At 37.9% G+C, this 17,510-nt stretch overlaps 1 protein-coding gene across 1 annotated transcript; it reads right to left on the reverse strand.

Annotated features, from left to right (window-relative positions):
- Positions 1-15,302: 15,302 nt before the first annotated feature.
- On the reverse strand, positions 15,303-17,292 carry LOC142231018 (uncharacterized). The gene is made up of 3 exons (XM_075301637.1): positions 17,027-17,292; positions 15,475-16,971; positions 15,303-15,433 (listed from the first exon to the last, which is right to left on the reverse strand). The coding sequence occupies exons 2-3, from the start codon at positions 16,580-16,582 to the stop codon at positions 15,303-15,305; spliced, it is 1,239 nt and encodes a 412-aa protein (XP_075157752.1). The 5' UTR covers positions 16,583-16,971; positions 17,027-17,292.
- Between the last annotated feature and the right edge of the window lie 218 nt (positions 17,293-17,510).

The following is a 17,510-nucleotide window of genomic DNA, read 5'->3' on the forward strand; positions in this document are numbered from 1 at the left end:
TCTCCTTAAATATGCGTCCTAGAGCGAAAAGGACTTTAATTCGTGACCACCCTAAAAAAAAAAATTGAAAAATCCACCCAAAACCTAAAAAAATTGAAATTTTTATATGAAAAACTTCTTTTGCCCATATCTCCTTAAATATGCGTCCTAGAGCGAAAAGGACTTTAATACGTGACCACACTCAAAAAATTAAAAAATCCACCCAAAACCTAAAAAAATTGAAATTTTTATATGAAAAACTCCTTTTGCCCATATCTCCTTAAATATGCGTCCTAGAGCGAAAAGGACTTTAATTCGTGACCACCCCCAAAAAATTGAAAAATCTACCCAAAACCTAAAAAAATTGATTTTTTTATATGAAAAACATTTTTTGCCCATATCTCCTTAAATATGCGTCCTAGAGCGAAAAGGACTTTAATTCGTTACCACCCCCAAAAAATTGAAAAATCCACCCAAAACCTAAAAAAATTGAATTTTTTATATGAAAAATTTCTTTTGCCCATATCTCCTTAAATATGCGTCCTAGAGCGAAAAGGATTTTAATTCGTGACCACCCCCAAAAAATTGAAAAATCCACCCAAAACCTAAAAAAAAGTGAATTTTTTATATGAAAATCTTATTTTGCCCATATCTCCTAAACTAAGCGTCCTAGAGCGAAAAGGACTTTAATTCGTGACCACCCTCAAAAAATAGAAAAATCCACCCAAAACCTAAAAAAATGCGTCCCAGAGCGAAAAGGACTATAATTCGTGACCACCCTCAAAAAATGTAAAAATCCTCCCAAAACCTAAAAAAATTTAAATATTTATATGAAAAACTTATTTTATATGAAAAACTTATCCTTAAATATGCGTCCTAGAGTGAAAAGGACTTTAATTCGTGACCACCCTCAAAAAAGTGAAAAATCCACCCAAAACCTAAAAAAAAGTGAAATTTTTATATGAAAAACTTCTTTTGCGAATATCTCCAAAACTAAGCGTCCTAGAGCGAAAAGGACTTTAATTCGTGACCACCCCCAAAAAATTGAAAAATCCACCCAAAACCTAAAAAAATTTAAATTTTTATATGAAAAATTCTTTTGCCCATATCTCCTTAAATATGCGTCCTAGAGCGAAAAGGACTTTAATACGTGACCACCCTCAAAAAATTGAAAAATCCACCCAAAACCTAAAAAAATTGAAATTTTTATATGAAAAACTCCTTTTGCCCATATCTCCTTAAATATGCGTCCTAGAGCGAAAAGGACTTTAATTCGTGACCACCCCCAAAAAATTAAAAAATCTACCCAAAACCTAAAAAAATTGATTTTTATACCCTCCATCATAGGATGGGGGTATATTAACTTTGTCATTCCGTTTGTAACACATCGAAATATTGCTCTAAGACCCCATAAAGTATATATATTCTGGGTCGTGGTGAAATTCTGAGTCGATCTAAGCATGTCCGTCCGTCCGTCCGTCCGTCCGTCCGTCCGTCTGTTGAAATCACGCTAACTTCCGAACGAAACAAGCTATCGACTTGAAACTTGGCACAAGTAGTTGTTATCGGTGTAGGTCGGATGGTATTGAAAATGGGCCATATCGGTCCACTTTTACGTATAGCCCCCATATAAAGGGACCCTCAGATTTGGATTGTGGAGCCTCTAACAGAAGCGTATTTCATCCGATCCGGCTGAAATTTGGTACATGGTGTTGGTATATGGTCTCTAACAACCATGCAAAAATTGGTCCATATCGGTCCATAATTATATATAGCCCCCATATAAACCGATCCCCAGATTTGGCTTGTGAAGCCTCTAAGAGAAGCATATTTAATCCGATCCGGCTAAAATTTGGTACATGGTGTTAGTATATGGTCTCTAACAATCATGCAAAAATTGGTCGATATCGGGCCATAATTATATATAGCCCCATATAAACCGATCCCCAGATTTGGCTTGCGGAGCCTCAAAGAGAAGCAAATTTCATCCGATCCGGCTGAAATTTGGTACATGATGTTGGTATATGGTCTCTAACAACCATGCAAAAATTGGTCCATATCGGTCCTTAAATTATATATAGCCCCCATATAAACCGATCCCCAGATTTGGCTTGTGGAGCCTCTAAGAGAAGCATATTTCATCCGATCCGGCTGAAATTTGGTACATGGTGTTGGTATATGGTCTCTAACAATCATGCAAAAATTTGTCCACATCGGTCCATAATTATATATAGCCCCCATATAAACCGATCTCCAGATTTGGCGTGCGAAGCCTCAAAGAGAAGCAAGTTGCATCCGATCCGGCTGAAATTTGGTACATGGTATTGGTATATGGTCTCTAGCAACCGTGCAAAAATTGATCCACATCGGTCCATAATTATATATAGCGCACATATAAAACGTTCTCCAGATTTGACGGAGCCTCTTGGAGGAGCAAATTCATCCGATCCGGTTCAAATTAGGAATGTGGTGTTCGTATATGGTCGCTAACAACCATACCAAAATTGGTCCAATCACACAAAAATTGGTCCATATCAGTTCATAATCATGGTTGCCACTAGAGCAAAAAATAATCTACCAAAATTTTATTTCTATAGAAAATTTTGTCAAAATTTTATTTCTAGAGAAAATTTTGTTAAAATTTTATTCGGTTCATAATAACATTTTCATCATTGTCAAAATTTTATTTCTATAGAAAATTTTGTTCAAATTTTTTTCGGTTCATAATCATGGTTGCCACTCGAGCCAAAAATAATCTACCAAGATTTTATTTCTATAGAAAATTTTGTCAAAAGTTTATTTCTATAGAAAATTTTGTAAAAAGTTAATTTCTATAGAAAATTTTGTTAAAATTTTATTTCTGTAGACATTTTTGTCAAAATTTTTATTTCTATAGAAAATTTTGTGAAAATTTTATTTCTATAGAAAATTTTGTTAACATTTTTTTTCTGTAGAAAATTTTGTCAAAATTTTATGTCTACTTTGTCAAACTGAATTAAATACGTATTGGATCGATCTTTTTATACCCTCCATCATAAGATGGGGGTATATTAACTTTGTCATTCCGTTTGTAACACATCGAAATATTGCTCTAAGACCCCATAAAGTATATATATTCTGGGTCGTGGTGAAATTCTGAGTCGTTCTAAGCATGTCCGTCCGTCCGTCCGTCCGTCCGTCCGTCCGTCCGTCTGTTGAAATCACGCTAACTTCCGAACGAAACAAGCTATCGACGTGAAACTTGGCATAAGTAGTTGTTATCGATGTAGGTCGGATGGTATTGAAAATGGGCCATATCAGTCCACTTTTACGTATAGCCCCCACATAAAGGGACCCTCAGATTTGGCTTTTGGAGCCTCTAACAGAAGCATATTTCATCCGATCCGGCTGAAATTTGGTACATGGTGTTCGTATATGGTCTCTAACAACCATGCAAAAATTGGACCACATCGGCCCATAATTATATATAGCCCCCATATAAACCGATCCCCAGATTTGGCTTGTGGAGCCTCTAAGAGAAGCATATTTCATCCGATCCGGCTGAAATTTGGTACATGGTGTTGGTATATGGTCTCTAACAATCACGCAAAATTGGTCCACATCGGTCCATAATTATATATATCCCCCATATAAACCGATCCCCAGATTTTGGTTGTGGAGCCTCCAAGAGAAGCATATTTCATCCGATCCGGCTGAAATTTGGGACATGGTGTTGGTATATGGTCTCTAACAATCATGCAAAAATTGGTCCACATCGGTCCTTAGTTATATATGGCGCCCATATAAACCGATCCCCAGATTTGGGTTTCGGAGCCTCAAAGAGAAGCAAATTTCATCCGATCCGCCAGAAATTTGGTACATGATGTTGGTATATGGTATCTAACAACCATGCAAAAATTGGTTCACATCGGTCCATAATTATATATAGACCCCATATAAACCGATCTCCAGATTTGGCTTGCGAAGCCTCAAAGAGGAGCAAATTGCATCCGATCCGGCTGAAATTTGGTACATGGTATTGGTATATGGTCTCTAACAACCGTGCAAAAATTGGTCCACATCGGTCCTTAATTATATATGGCGCCCATATAAACCGATCCCCAGATTTGGCTTGCGAAGTCTCCAAGAGAAGCAAATTTCATTCAATCCGGTTGTAATTTGGAACATGGTGTTAGTATATGATCTTTAACAACCGTGCCAGAATTGGTCCATATCGGTCCATAATTATATATAGCCCCCATATAAAACATTCTCCAGATTTGACCTCCGGAGCCTCTTGGAGGAGCACAATTCATCCAATCCGGTTCAAATTAGGCACGTGGTGTTAGTATATGGTCGCTAACAACCATACCAAAATTGGTCCAATCACACAAAAATTGGTCCATATCGGTTCATTTCTATAGAAAATTTTGTTAAAATTTTATTTCTGTAGAAAATTTTGTCAAAATTTTATGTCCACTTTGTCAAACTGAATTATATACGTATTGGATCGATCTTTTTTGATTTAATATATACCACGTATGGACTTACATACAATTTAGAAGATGGTGTTAGGAGGTTTTAAGATACCTTTCCATCGGCAAGCGTTACCGCAACTTAAGTAATTCGATTGTGGATGGCAGTGCTTAGATGAAGTTTCTACGCAATCCATGATGGAGGGTACATAAGCTTCGGCCTGGCCGAACTTACGGCCGTATATACTTGTTTTATATGAAAAACATCTTTTGCCCATATCTCCTTAAATATGCGTCCTAGAGCGAAAAGGACTTTAATTCGTGACCACCCCCAAAAAATTGAAAAATCCACCCAAAACCTAAAAAAATTTAATTTTTTATATGAAAAATTTCTTTTGCCCATATCTCCATAAATATGCGTCCTAGAGCGAAAAGGTCTTTAATTCGTGACCACCCCCAAAAAATTGAAAAATCCACCCAAAACCTAAAAAAATTGAATTTTTTATATGAACATCTTATTTTGCCCATATCTCCTAAACTAAGCGTCCTAGAGCGAAAAGGACTTTAATTCGTGACCACCCTCAAAAAATAGAAAAATCCACCCAAAACCTAAAAAAATGCGTCCTAGAGCGAAAAGGACTATAATTCGTGACCACCCTCAAAAAAAGTAAAAATCCTCCCAAAACCTAAAAAAAATTTAAATATTTATATGAAAAACTTATTTTATATGAAAAACTTATCATTAAATATGCGCCCTAGAGTGAAAAGGACTTTAATTCGTGACCACCCTCAAAAAAGTGAAAAATCCACCCAAAACCTAAAAAAAAGTGAAATTTTTATATGAAAAACTTCTATTGGGAAAATCTCCAAAACTAAGCGTCCTAGAGCGAAAAGGACTTTAAATCGTGACCACCCCCAAAAAATTGAAAAATCCACCCAAAACCTAAAAAAATTTAAATTTTTATATGAAAAACTTCTTTTGCCCATATCTCCTTAAATATGCGTCCTAGAGCGAAAAGGACTTTAATACGTGACCACCCTCAAAAAATTGAAAAATCCACCCAAAACCTAAAAAAATTGAAATTTTTATATGAAAAACTCCTTTTGCCCATATCTCCTTAAATATGCGTCCTAGAGCGAAAAGGACTTTAATTCGTGACCACCCCCAAAAAATTGAAAAATCTACCCAAAACCTAAAAAAATTGAAATTTTTATATGAAAAACATCTTTTTCCCATATCTCCTTAAATATGCGTCCTAGAGCGAAAAGGACTTTGATTCGTGACCACCCCCAAAAAATTTAAAAATCCACCCAAAACCTAAAAAAATTGAATTTTTTATATGAAAAATTTCTTTTGCCCATATCTCCTTAAATATGCGTCCTAGAGCGAAAAGGACTTTAATTCGTGACCACCCCCAAAAAATTGAAAAATCCACCCAAAACCTAAAAAAATTGAATTTTTTATATGAAAATCTTATTTTGCCCATATCTCCAAAACTAAGCGTCCTAGAGCGAAAAGGACTTTAATTCGTGACCACCCCCAAAAAATTGAAAAATCCACCCAAAACCTAAAAAAAATTAAATTTTTATATGAAAAACTTCTTTTGCCCATATCTCCTTAAATATGCGTCCTAGAGCGAAAAGGACTTTAATTCGTGACCACCCCCAAAAAATTGAAAAATCCATCCAAAACCTAAAAAAATTTAATTTTTTATATGAAAAACTTCTTTTGCCCATATCTCCTAAACTAAGCGTCCTAGAGCGAAAAGGACTTTAATTCGTGACCACCCCAAAAAAATTGAAAAATCCACCCAAAACCTAAAAAAATTGAATTTTTTATATGAAAAACTTCTTTTGCCATTTTTTCTCCTAAACTAAGCGTCCTAGAGCGAAAAGGACTTTAATTCGTGACCACCCCCAAAAAATTTAAAAATCCACCCAAAACCTAAAAAAATTGAATTTTTTATATGAAAAACTTATTTTGCCCATATCTCCTTAAATATGCGTCCTAGAGCGAAAAGGACTTTAATTCGTGACCACCCCCAAAAAATTGCAAAATCCACCCAAAACCTAAAAAAATTGAAATTTTTATATGAAAATCTTATTTTGCCCATATCTCCTAAACTAAGCGTCCTAGAGCGAAAAGGACTTTAATTCGTGACCACCCCCAAAAAATTGAAAAATCCACCCAAAACCTAAAAAAATTGAATTTTTTATATGAAAATCTTATTTTGCCCATATCTCCTAAACTAAGCGTCCTAGAGCGAAAAGGACTTTAATTCGTGACCACCCTCAAAAAATAGAAAAATCCACCCAAAACCTAAAAAATGCGTCCTAGAGCGAAAAGGACTATAATTCGTGACCACCCTCAAAAAATTGAAAAATCCTCCCAAAACCTAAAAAAATTTAAATATTTATATGAAAAACTTATTTTATATGAAAAACTTATCCTTAAATATGCGTCCTAGAGTAAAAAGGACTTTAATTCGTGGCCACCCTCAAAAAATTGAAAAATCCACCCAAAACCTAAAAAAAAGTGAAATTTTTATATGAAAAACTTCTTTTGCGAATATCTCCAAAACTAAGCGTCCTAGAGCGAAAAGGACTTTAATTCGTGACCACCCCCAAAAAGTTGAAAAATCCACCCAAAACCTAAAAAAATTCAAATTTTTATATGAAAAACTTCTTTTGCCCACATATCCTTAAATATGCGTCCTAGAGCGAAAAGGACTTTAATTCGTGACCACCCCAAAAAAATTGAAAAATCCACCCAAAACCTAAAAAAATTTAAATTTTTATATGAAAAACTTCTTTTGCCCATATCTCCTTAAATATGCGTCCTAGAGCGAAAAGGACTTTAATTCGTGACCACCCCCAAAAAATGGAAAAATCCACCCAAAACCTAAAAAAATTTAAATTTTTATATGAAAAACTTCTTTTGCCCATATCTGCTCAACTAAGCGTCCTAGAGCGAAAAGGACTTTAATTCGTGACCACCCTCAAAAAATAGAAAAATCCACACAAAACCTAAAAAAAAATAAATTTTTATATGAAAAACTTCTTTTGCCCATATCTCCTTAAATATGCGTCCTAGAGCGAAAAGGACTTTAATTCGTGACCACCCCCAAAAAATTTAAAAATCCACCCAAAACCTAAAAAAATTGAATTTTTTATATGAAAAACTTCTTTTGCCCATATCTCCTAAACTAAGCGTCCTAGAGCGAAAAGGACTTTAATTCGTGACCACCCCAAAAAAATTTAAAAATCCACCCAAACCCTAAAAAAAATTGAAGTTTTTATATGAAAAACTTATTTTGCCCATATCTCCTTAAATATGCGTCCTAGAGCGAAAAGGACTTTAATTCGTGACCACCCCCAAAAAATTGCAAAGTCCACCCAAAACCTAAAAAAATTGAAATTTTTATATGAAAAACTTATTTTGCCCATATCTCCTAAACTAAGCGTCCTAGAGCGAAAAGGACTTTAATTCGTGACCACCCAAAAAAAAAAAAAATGAAAAATCCACCCAAATCCTAAAAAAAATGAAATTTTTATATGAGAAACTTCTTTTGCCCATATCTCCTAAGCTAAGCGTCCTAGAGCGTAAAGGACTTTAATTCGTGACCACCCCCACAAAATTCAAAAATCCACCCAAAACCTAAAAAATTGAAATTTTTATATGAAAACTTCTTTTGCCCATATCTCCTAAACTAAGCGTCCTAGAGCGAAAAGGACTTTAATTCGTGACCACCCCCACAAAATTCAAAAATCCACCCAAAACCTAAAAAATTGAAATTTTTATATGAAAAACTTCTTTTGCCCATATCTCCTAAACTAAGCGTCCTAGAGCGAAAAGGACTTTAATTCGTGGCCACCCTCAAAAAATTTAAAAATCCACCCAAAACCTAAAAAAATTTTAATTTTTATATGAAAAACATCTTTTGCCCATATCTCCTTAAATATGCGTCCTAGAGCGAAAAGGACTTTAATTCGTGACCACCCCCAAAAAAATTGAAAAATCCACCCAAAACCTAAAAAAATTGAATTTTTTATATGAAAAACTTATTTTGCCCATATCTCCTTAAATATGCGTCCTAGAGCGAAAAGGACTTTAATTCGTGACCACCCAAAAAAAATTGCAAAATCCACCCAAAACCTAAAAAAATTGAAATTTTTATATGAAAAACTTATTTTGCCCATATCTCCTAAACTAAGCGTCCTAGAGCGAAAAGGACTTTAATTCGTGACCACCCCCAAAAGATTGCAAAATCCACCCAAAACCTAAAAAAATTGAAATTTTTATATGAAAAACTTCTTTTGCCCATATCTCCTTAAATATGCGTCCTAGAGCGAAAAGGAATTTAATTCGTGACCACCCCCAAAAAATTGAAAAATCCACCCAAAACCTAAAAAAATTTAAATTTTTATATGAAAAAATTCCTTTGCCCATATCTCCTTAACTAAGCGTCCTAAAGCGAAAAGGACTTTAATTCGTGACCACCCCCTAAAAATTGAAAAATCCACCCAAAACCTAAAAAATTGAAATTTTTATATGAAAAACTTCTTTTGCCCATCTGAGCATGTCCGTCTGTTGAAATCACGCTAACTTCCGAACGAATCAAGCTATCGACTTGAAACTTGGCACAAATAGTTGTTATTGATGTAGGTCGGATGGTATTGCAAATGGGCCATATCGGTCCGCTTTTACGTATAGCCCCCATATAAACGAACCCCCAAATTTGGCTTGCGATTGCTCTAAAAGAAGCAAATTTCATCCGATCCGGCTGAAATTTGATACATGGTGTTAGTATACGGTCTCTAACAACCATGCAAAAATTGGTCCATATCGGTCCAATTTTGCGTATAGCCCCCATATCAATGGACCCCCAAATTTGGGGGTCCATTACGTTTTTAATTGGCCTTTTTTAGTTTAATATATACCATGTATGGACTATGTTGTATATATTACGGTGTTAGGAAGTTTTAAGATACCTTGCCATCGGCTTCAGTAGAAGTTTCTACGCAATCCTTGGTGGAGGGTACATAAGCTTCGGCCTGGCCGAACTTATGGCGGTATATACTTTTTTTATTTTTTTTAAGCCGTTATAGTTTGACTCGTGACTCGTTGTCAAAAAACTTGTAAATTGGCTTAAGACATAAGGGCTTTTCAAAGGTCTCGTAAATTATAAGAGCTTGCTATGAGAATATGAGTTGCTTTTTAAAAATCGTTTTATTTTGCTTCGTTGCAAGAATACATTGTAATTCACAATACCAAACAAGGCCTATTAGGAGTTCTTTGAAAATGTGTCTTTAAACACATGTCCCATATAAGCCATTTCAAAAGGCCTCGAGGAGTATGTTATGAGAAAAGGGATAGCGATCTTAGCATGAGTATCAACTTTTTTGTATTTTATTTTATAAGACCTAATCGTATGAGTATTGCCTCTAAAATAAGGGCTCCGTGACTGCTTTAAGTCGAAAGTGCTCTCGATTTACTCCGCTGAGTTACTCCGACAACGCCACCAATGTTATTGGAGCGAACAGAGAGTTAAAAGAGCTCTTGAAATTATTTTTAACTCAGAATCATAATCAATTAGTGGAAGAATGTTGCCGGTCATTAGGTATAGAATGGAAGTTCATACCATCACGTTCCCCTCATTTCGGGGGGCTTTGGGAGAGCGCCGTTAAGAAGGCTAAATATTACTTGCGAAGAGCCATTGGAAGCCACATATTAACATTCGACGGACTCCACACGGTGACTTGCCAAGCCGAGGCCATTATTAACAGTAGACCTTTGACTCCCATATCGAGCGACCCTAACGACTTGCGCCCACTAACACCTGCGCATTTTTTAGTTGGCCTTCCTTTGACCACTATACCGGATCCATCACAAATTATGAAAATCCTTCATCTCACATTTTAAGATGGATTCACCAAACATTTTGGGATCGTTGGCGAAATTAATATTTAAATACAATTCAACAAAAAACCAAATGGGCTTGCAGTCGGCAAAATTAACAGCTTAATGATCTAGTGCTCATCACCCCCGTTGAAGTGGCCAATGGGACACATTTGTCCGTGTGGCTACCGATAGAGCATTGCACAAAAGAATACGAAAAGGCTCTTGTCCTCACCAGCAGTGAAAAATCGTTATTCATTCCACATTGAAAACAATAATAATAATAACAAAAAATAAAATTAAAATCTATGAAAAAAAAAAATAATAATGCCTCGACTACGAAATCAATCAATACAACAAAGACACCGAATAACTGCACAGACAGTTTGTTATATTCGCACCCATAGCAATGACGACAGACTTAGAAACTCACAACGGTTATATAACATTAGTCAAAATCTCGAATACATTGAAAATGAACTTGTAACCGATCGTATTTCGCGCAGGCTTCGAAGACGTGCTGCCGTTTTGCGGCAATTTGAATAGCAGACAGACACTGGTCGTCACATTGAACGCCGACGAGATCCAAGATTCAGACAACTTGAACAAAATCGAGATACAATATAGCATAATTTAAGACGTCAGAATTATGTATTCAGACGAGTGGAACAAAAACGCGATTCGATTCTTCATTAAGCACGAAGTCAAGATCCAAACTATTGGCAACTAGAGCAAAATCTTGCATGTAGACAAAGACGAAGTGATTCAGTTTATATAGATAGTATTGTTACAAAATTTGCCTTTATTTATTTTATTAATTCAAAATTCACAAATATGTCTTAAATAAATGGCACAATTTCGTGGTTTCTGGTTCCCGAGAGGTAGATTTATTTTTGTTTGGCGATAGTCGGTGTTGACAGCAACCGTCGAAGTGTAGAAGAAACAGCTGATCAATACTTGATGAAGGCAAGGTGATGGCAAATAACCACAAGGACGGGTGGCCTTTCCTTTGGTATGAGGTTGTGGGCTGAGAAAGAGAGAGCGGTGTGGTGGGCTATACACGGCAGGAGTGTGAACTTCGACTGCGGCAGCTCTAACAATCACCAGCTAGCGCAAGCGAATCTGAAGCGAAGAGGGAAGAAATAAAAGTTAAAAAAAAGAATTATTTATTTCCAACAATGCGTTCGTCGTTGCACGATAGACAGCTCAATCTCGACTGACTCCCCAGTCACGAAACCAATTGTCTTCTACATAAGCTCGCAACACTCGTTTTCTTCATTCTCTTTTCTATGTGCATGAGGTGTTGCACACACCCCCTCTTTTCTCTTGTGTGGTGTGAGGCATGGTGGTCTACCAGTTGTTTTGATGATTAAGAACCGTTGATCTACATTCCATTTGTTCTTATCTCAACTCTGTTCTTTCTCACTGTTTAATAATTAAGTTAACGCATGCAGGTGTAGATTTTGTTGTTTTTTTTTCCATCCCCACTTATTTATTTGCATTAGATGAATTTGCGTTCTTTCGTTTTCTTATGTTTGCCTTTGCTATCGTAGAAAATACAAAATTGAACAAAAAATTGTTTTTTTTTTTTTTTGCATATACGAGACAATCCACACTATTTTCGGCAAATACGTTTTCGTTACATTACCCCCCTCTTAAGACTCCAGGCTCCTGCCAAGTTCATTTTTATTGTGGGGTATTGTGGAGTTATATGGGGCAAGTCGATTTACATGCACTATACGAACACCTTTTTTTAAAGAAGTTTTAACCTTGTACACCAAGTCGGAAAGCCTTTCTAGTACCTCAACTGGCCCAACCCAGTCGCATTGAAGTTTTGGACACAATCCTTTTCGTCTCGTTGGGGCATAAAGCCATACCAAGTCTCCCATTTCAAAATGCCTTGGGTTAGATCGGAGGTCATATCGCTGCTTAGTTGCTTCGGCACTGATTCTCAAATTTTCCCGTGCTATTCTGTGTGTCACAAGGAGCCGATCTCGAAGGTTGGATACATATTCTGGGACAGATGTTATGTCATTTGAGGGGCTGCCATACAGCAAGTCACTTGGAAGTTTTGGTTCTCGGCCAAGCATTAATAGGGCTGGAGATATGTTTGTTGATTCATGATCAGCTACACGGTAAGCCCAAAGAGCAGATGACAGCAGTTGGTCCCATTGCCGTTGATTTTCACCGATGAACTTTGCCAAGTAATCTAGAAGGGTCCTATTGAATCGTTCTACCATGCCGTCCGATTCAGGATGAAGTGCAGTAGTCCTAGTTTTCTCCACACCAAGTATGTCCATTACAGTTCGAAAAATATCTGACTCAAAATTTCGTCCTTGATCGGAATGTAAAATGTGTGGTAAGCCAAATCTTGAAAACACTTCGTCTATTAATGCACTTGCTACTGTCTCAGATGTTTGGTTCGGCATAGGTATACATTCAGGCCATTTGGTAAAGTAGTCCATCACTACCAAAATAAAACGATTACCTTTGCTGCTTTCGTATCTTCCTCAAAGTTTTTCGTTGTCCCAGATGTCCACCTGTAGTCGAGTTATGAAATTCTTCCATTATTGTGTTGATCAGACTGCGAGGAATTATTATCAATTTTGCTTCATTGGGGATTGGGTTAATCTCAGTATAGTTGAGAGTAAGAATACCGTTACTGAGCGACAATTGATCGAAGAGATGCCAATAAGCCTTTAAATCTGGATCTTCTCCCATAATCGTGCTCTTATCTGGACGTTGTTTGTTGCTTACCCACATTATCACTTTGCTTATAATTTCGTCATTCTCCTGCTTCTGCCTAATTTGCCCACTCTCCACTTCTACCGCAAAAATCGAGATGGGCTCATGATTCTCGGCGCGACTGCAGACGGCGCAGTCACCGCATGGACGACGTGATAACGCGTCAGCGTTTCCATGACTCGCTCCTTTTCGGTGTTGAATTCTCATATCGTACTGTTGCAGTCTCTCGAGCCACCTAGCCACCTGCCCCTCTGGTTCCTTAAAATTTAACAACCATCGAAGGGAGGCATGGTCGGTGCGAATAACAAATTCTCGGCCGAACAGGTAATGGTGAAAATGCTTGGTCGCCAATACTACAGCCAGGAGCTCCCTTCTGGTCACACAATAATTTCTTTCGGCTTTATTAAAAGTTTTACTAAAGTATTCGATTACATGCTCATTACCATTTTGAATTTGGCTCAATACAGCGCCAGCCCCGCAATTTGAAGCATCCGTATCTATAATAAATGGGTCGGTGTCATTGGGAAAAGCAAGTATAGGAGCGCTTATCAATTTGCTTTTCAATAGATTGAAAGCCGCATCGGCTTCTTCCGACCATTTGAATTTTTTGTTTAATTCTGTCAATTCGGTAAGCGGTCGTGCAACTGTGGAAAACCCTTCTACATACTTTCGGTAGTAGGAACAAAGTCCCAGGAAAGATTTCAGTTCCCGTTTGCTTTCTGGGATGGGCCAGTGCCTCACCTTTTCAATTTTAGACGGATCAGCCTCCAGACCGTCCCTACCGACCAAATGACCCAAATAACACACTCTGGGGAAAAAGAAATTGCACTTTTTCGGACTCAGTTTCAATCCTGCCTCTTGTAGTCGTTGAAATACTTGCGCTAAATGAATTAGATGATCCTCCACACTACGAGAATGCACAATGATGTCATCGAGGTATATTAGTGTCGATCTCCAGCTGATGTCCGAAAATAATCCATCCATAAGCCTTTCAAATGTAGCTGGGGCATTGGTTAACCCAAACGGCATAACATTGAATTCCCAAAGCCCCGAGCTGCAGGCGAACGCTGTTTTTTGTCTAGATGCTTCGGCCATTTCAACCTGCCAATAACCGCTCTGTAAATCCATTGTGGAGAACCAAAAAGACCCATGTAGGGTAGAAAGAATTTCCTCCATTTTTGGCAGGGGATATGAATCTTTTTCCGTTATATCATTAAGTCGCCGGTAGTCTACACAGAAACGAGATGAACCGTCTTTTTTCCTCACTAGTACAACGGGTGAAGACCATGGGCTTTTCGACGGCCTTATCACACCCCGTTGCTGCATTTCTTGTACTAGTAATTCAACTTCATCTCGTTTTGCCATTGGGACTCTTCGCACGGGCTGCTTTATCGGTCTACAAGCGCCGGTTTCAATTGAATGCTTCACTATACTTGTCTTACCGAAATCCAGTGTGCCTTGTGAAAATACGGATAGGTGTTTCCTCACTACATCAAGAAACTTGGAGCGGTCGTTAGAGTGAAGTTCTTCAGAAATATTTAGACTATTTATTACAGTTTCTTCAGGTGGACCCCTGTCTAGTTTTTCTTGCACAACCACCTCTTCAAGTTTGCCAATAATTGTTCCCGGTTTCAATTTTACGTCACCTTCGTTTAAATTTATAAGGCGGACCCCTATGCCAGCCTTATTTGCATCTACCATCGTTCGTCCAGCAAAAACTCCGTGTGGCATTGTAGCCTCTTCACACCTATCAAGAATAACTGTGGTACACTTTGGTTGGAAAGCGCAATCAGCAACTGTAAAAACATCGGTCTTGGGTGGCAATTCAATAGCATTAAGAAGAAAAACAAGATTCTGATTCATTTGTTGGGGCAAATATAGTGGAACACTTCCCCAATCGAATTCTAGCCGCATATCGGCCAAGTTTATTGTAGTTTTAAATTTGCGCAAAAAATCTACGCCCAACAAAGCAGGCATCCCATCATCAACCACTAGAAACTCATGCTCGAACGGTACGTTTCCAAATAAGAATTTAATTTTCGCCGCCTTTTCCGCTATGAAAATTTCGTGAGATGGTCCTTTTAACCTGACATAAATAGATTTCATATTTTCACTTCGTGCTACCACTTTACTTGGGATTAAAGAAACCGAAGCGCCGGTATCCACGACGATTTCTACAGGTAGACTGTTAATCAAAATAACCGAGTGAAGATTGGTATTTATTGTCATTGAGTTTGACCGCTGAAGCGGACAGTATTCGTCTCCATTCTGTTGGGGCGAAGGGGGGTTGGTGGAGCATTAGATGTGACTAGGGCTGGTGAAAGCTCCGTTAAACCAGCTACTGCTCGTTTCCCGACTGTTCGTTTACAGAACTTGGATTTTGGAACGAGCTATTACCATTTCCCCTCCTTCGTCCTCTATTTCCCCTTCGGCTTCTCCCGCCAACATCTGCACTGTCATATTGATCATTTTCGAGAGCATAAACCTGCCGTGGTCGATTACGGGAATGTTGTGCTTCCAGATCTTGTGCAATACGAAGAGCTTCAGCTAAATTTTTCGGACGGCCAGCTATGACCAAACCTTGTAACTGGGTTTCACGCAGGCCATCGATGAACTGGTGCTTTAATATTTCTCCAATAACATTACCTGAAGCTCCATGAAAAGCGCTCATAGAGAGCCGTTCAAGTTCAAGGGCAAAATCTTCTATTGATTCCCGTGGACCCTGCATTCGAGACCTAAATCGAAGGTAGCTAGTGCTGGTGTCCGGCGAAAATCTTTCTTTCATTAATTTTCGAACCTGTTCAAATGTGGGAGATGGGTTAAGAGGGAGTGTACCATAAAGCCTTAGAGCACGATCTCTAAGATTGGTGGTTACGGCCATCAGCTTATCTTTTTCTGTCCACTGATAAAACGTGGCTAAATCTTCCACTTGCCGTTCATAATCGTCCCAGGGTGTCGATCCGTCATAGATGGATAATATGAAAGGTGGCGCAGTCGATTTTTGATGACAAAACGTTAAATACGGATTAGCAGTGGTACCAGGCAAATAAGTTGGCTGCTGAGTGAATGTGCCAAATTGGTTAAAATTAACGTCAGAATTAATGGGTGGTGTACCAGTTTCATTATCAAAGGCTATAGCGGGACTGCTATGAGGCACATGTTGATGTCTTGCTGGTTCACATGGTATACTTGAAATATTGCTCTGGAGCACGGGACTAGTAGTGGGAGGGGGCGGTGCACAACCAATCACCTGTGTCGATGTCATTCGTGTGGTTGCCTCCTCCTCCCCCTGACGAATCCGATGCTGGCTCTCGTGATTTGAAATATGATGACTCGAGTTTACTTGAGCCAAAGTATGTTGCTGTTGTTTTATGCTTATATTCAAATCTCTTATTTGTTTTATTATCTCAGCCTGCCTTTCATCTTGTCTCCTAATCATTTCATTAAATTTTTCCATTGATTGGGAAAACAAGTCGAGTGAATTCTGTTTCTTTCCGCGCGGCATGGTGGAAACTATGCTTGGAAGTTTCGATCGGTTACCCCACACCTGACACCACTGTTACAAAATTTGCCTTTATTTATTTTATTAATTCAAAATTCACAAATATGTCTTAAATAAATGGCACAATTTCGTGGTTTCTGGTTCCCGAGAGGTAGATTTATTTTTGTTTGGCGATAGTCGGTGTTGACAGCAACCGTCGAAGTGTAGAAGAAACAGCTGATCAATACTTGATGAAGGCAAGGTGATGGCAAATAACCACAAGGAGGGGTGGCCTTTCCTTTGGTATGAGGTTGTGGGCTGAGAAAGAGAGAGCGGTGTGGTGGGCTATACACGGCAGGAGTGTGAACTTCGACTGCGGCAGCTCTAACAATCACCAGCTAGCGCAAGCGAATCTGAAGCGAAGAGGGAAGAAATAAAAGTTAAAAAAAAGAATTATATATTTCCAACAATGCGTTCGTCGTTGCACGATAGACAGCTCAATCTCGACTGACTCCCCAGTCACGAAACCAATTGTCTTCTACATAAGCTCGCAACACTCGTTTTCTTCATTCTCTTTTCTATGTGCATGAGGTGTTGCACACACCCCCTCTTTTCTCTTGTGTGGTGTGAGGCATGGTGGTCTACCAGTTGTTTTGATGATTAAGAACCGTTGATCTACATTCCATTTGTTCTTATCTCAACTCTGTACTCTCTCACTGTTTAATAATTAAGTTAACGCATGCAGGTGTAGATTTTGTTGTTTTTTTTTCATCCCCACTTATTTATTTGCATTAGATGAATTTGCGTTCTTTCTTTTTCTTATGTTTGCCTTTGCTATCGTAGAAAATACAAAATTGAACAAAAAATTGTTTTTTTTTTTTGCATATACGAGACAATCCACACTATTTTCGGCAAATACGTTTTCGTTACAGTATATATAGATCAATAACGT

This window comes from Haematobia irritans, chromosome 3 (genome assembly GCF_050003625.1).
Source record: "Haematobia irritans isolate KBUSLIRL chromosome 3, ASM5000362v1, whole genome shotgun sequence".
Classification (NCBI taxonomy): Eukaryota; Metazoa; Arthropoda; class Insecta; order Diptera; family Muscidae; genus Haematobia; species Haematobia irritans.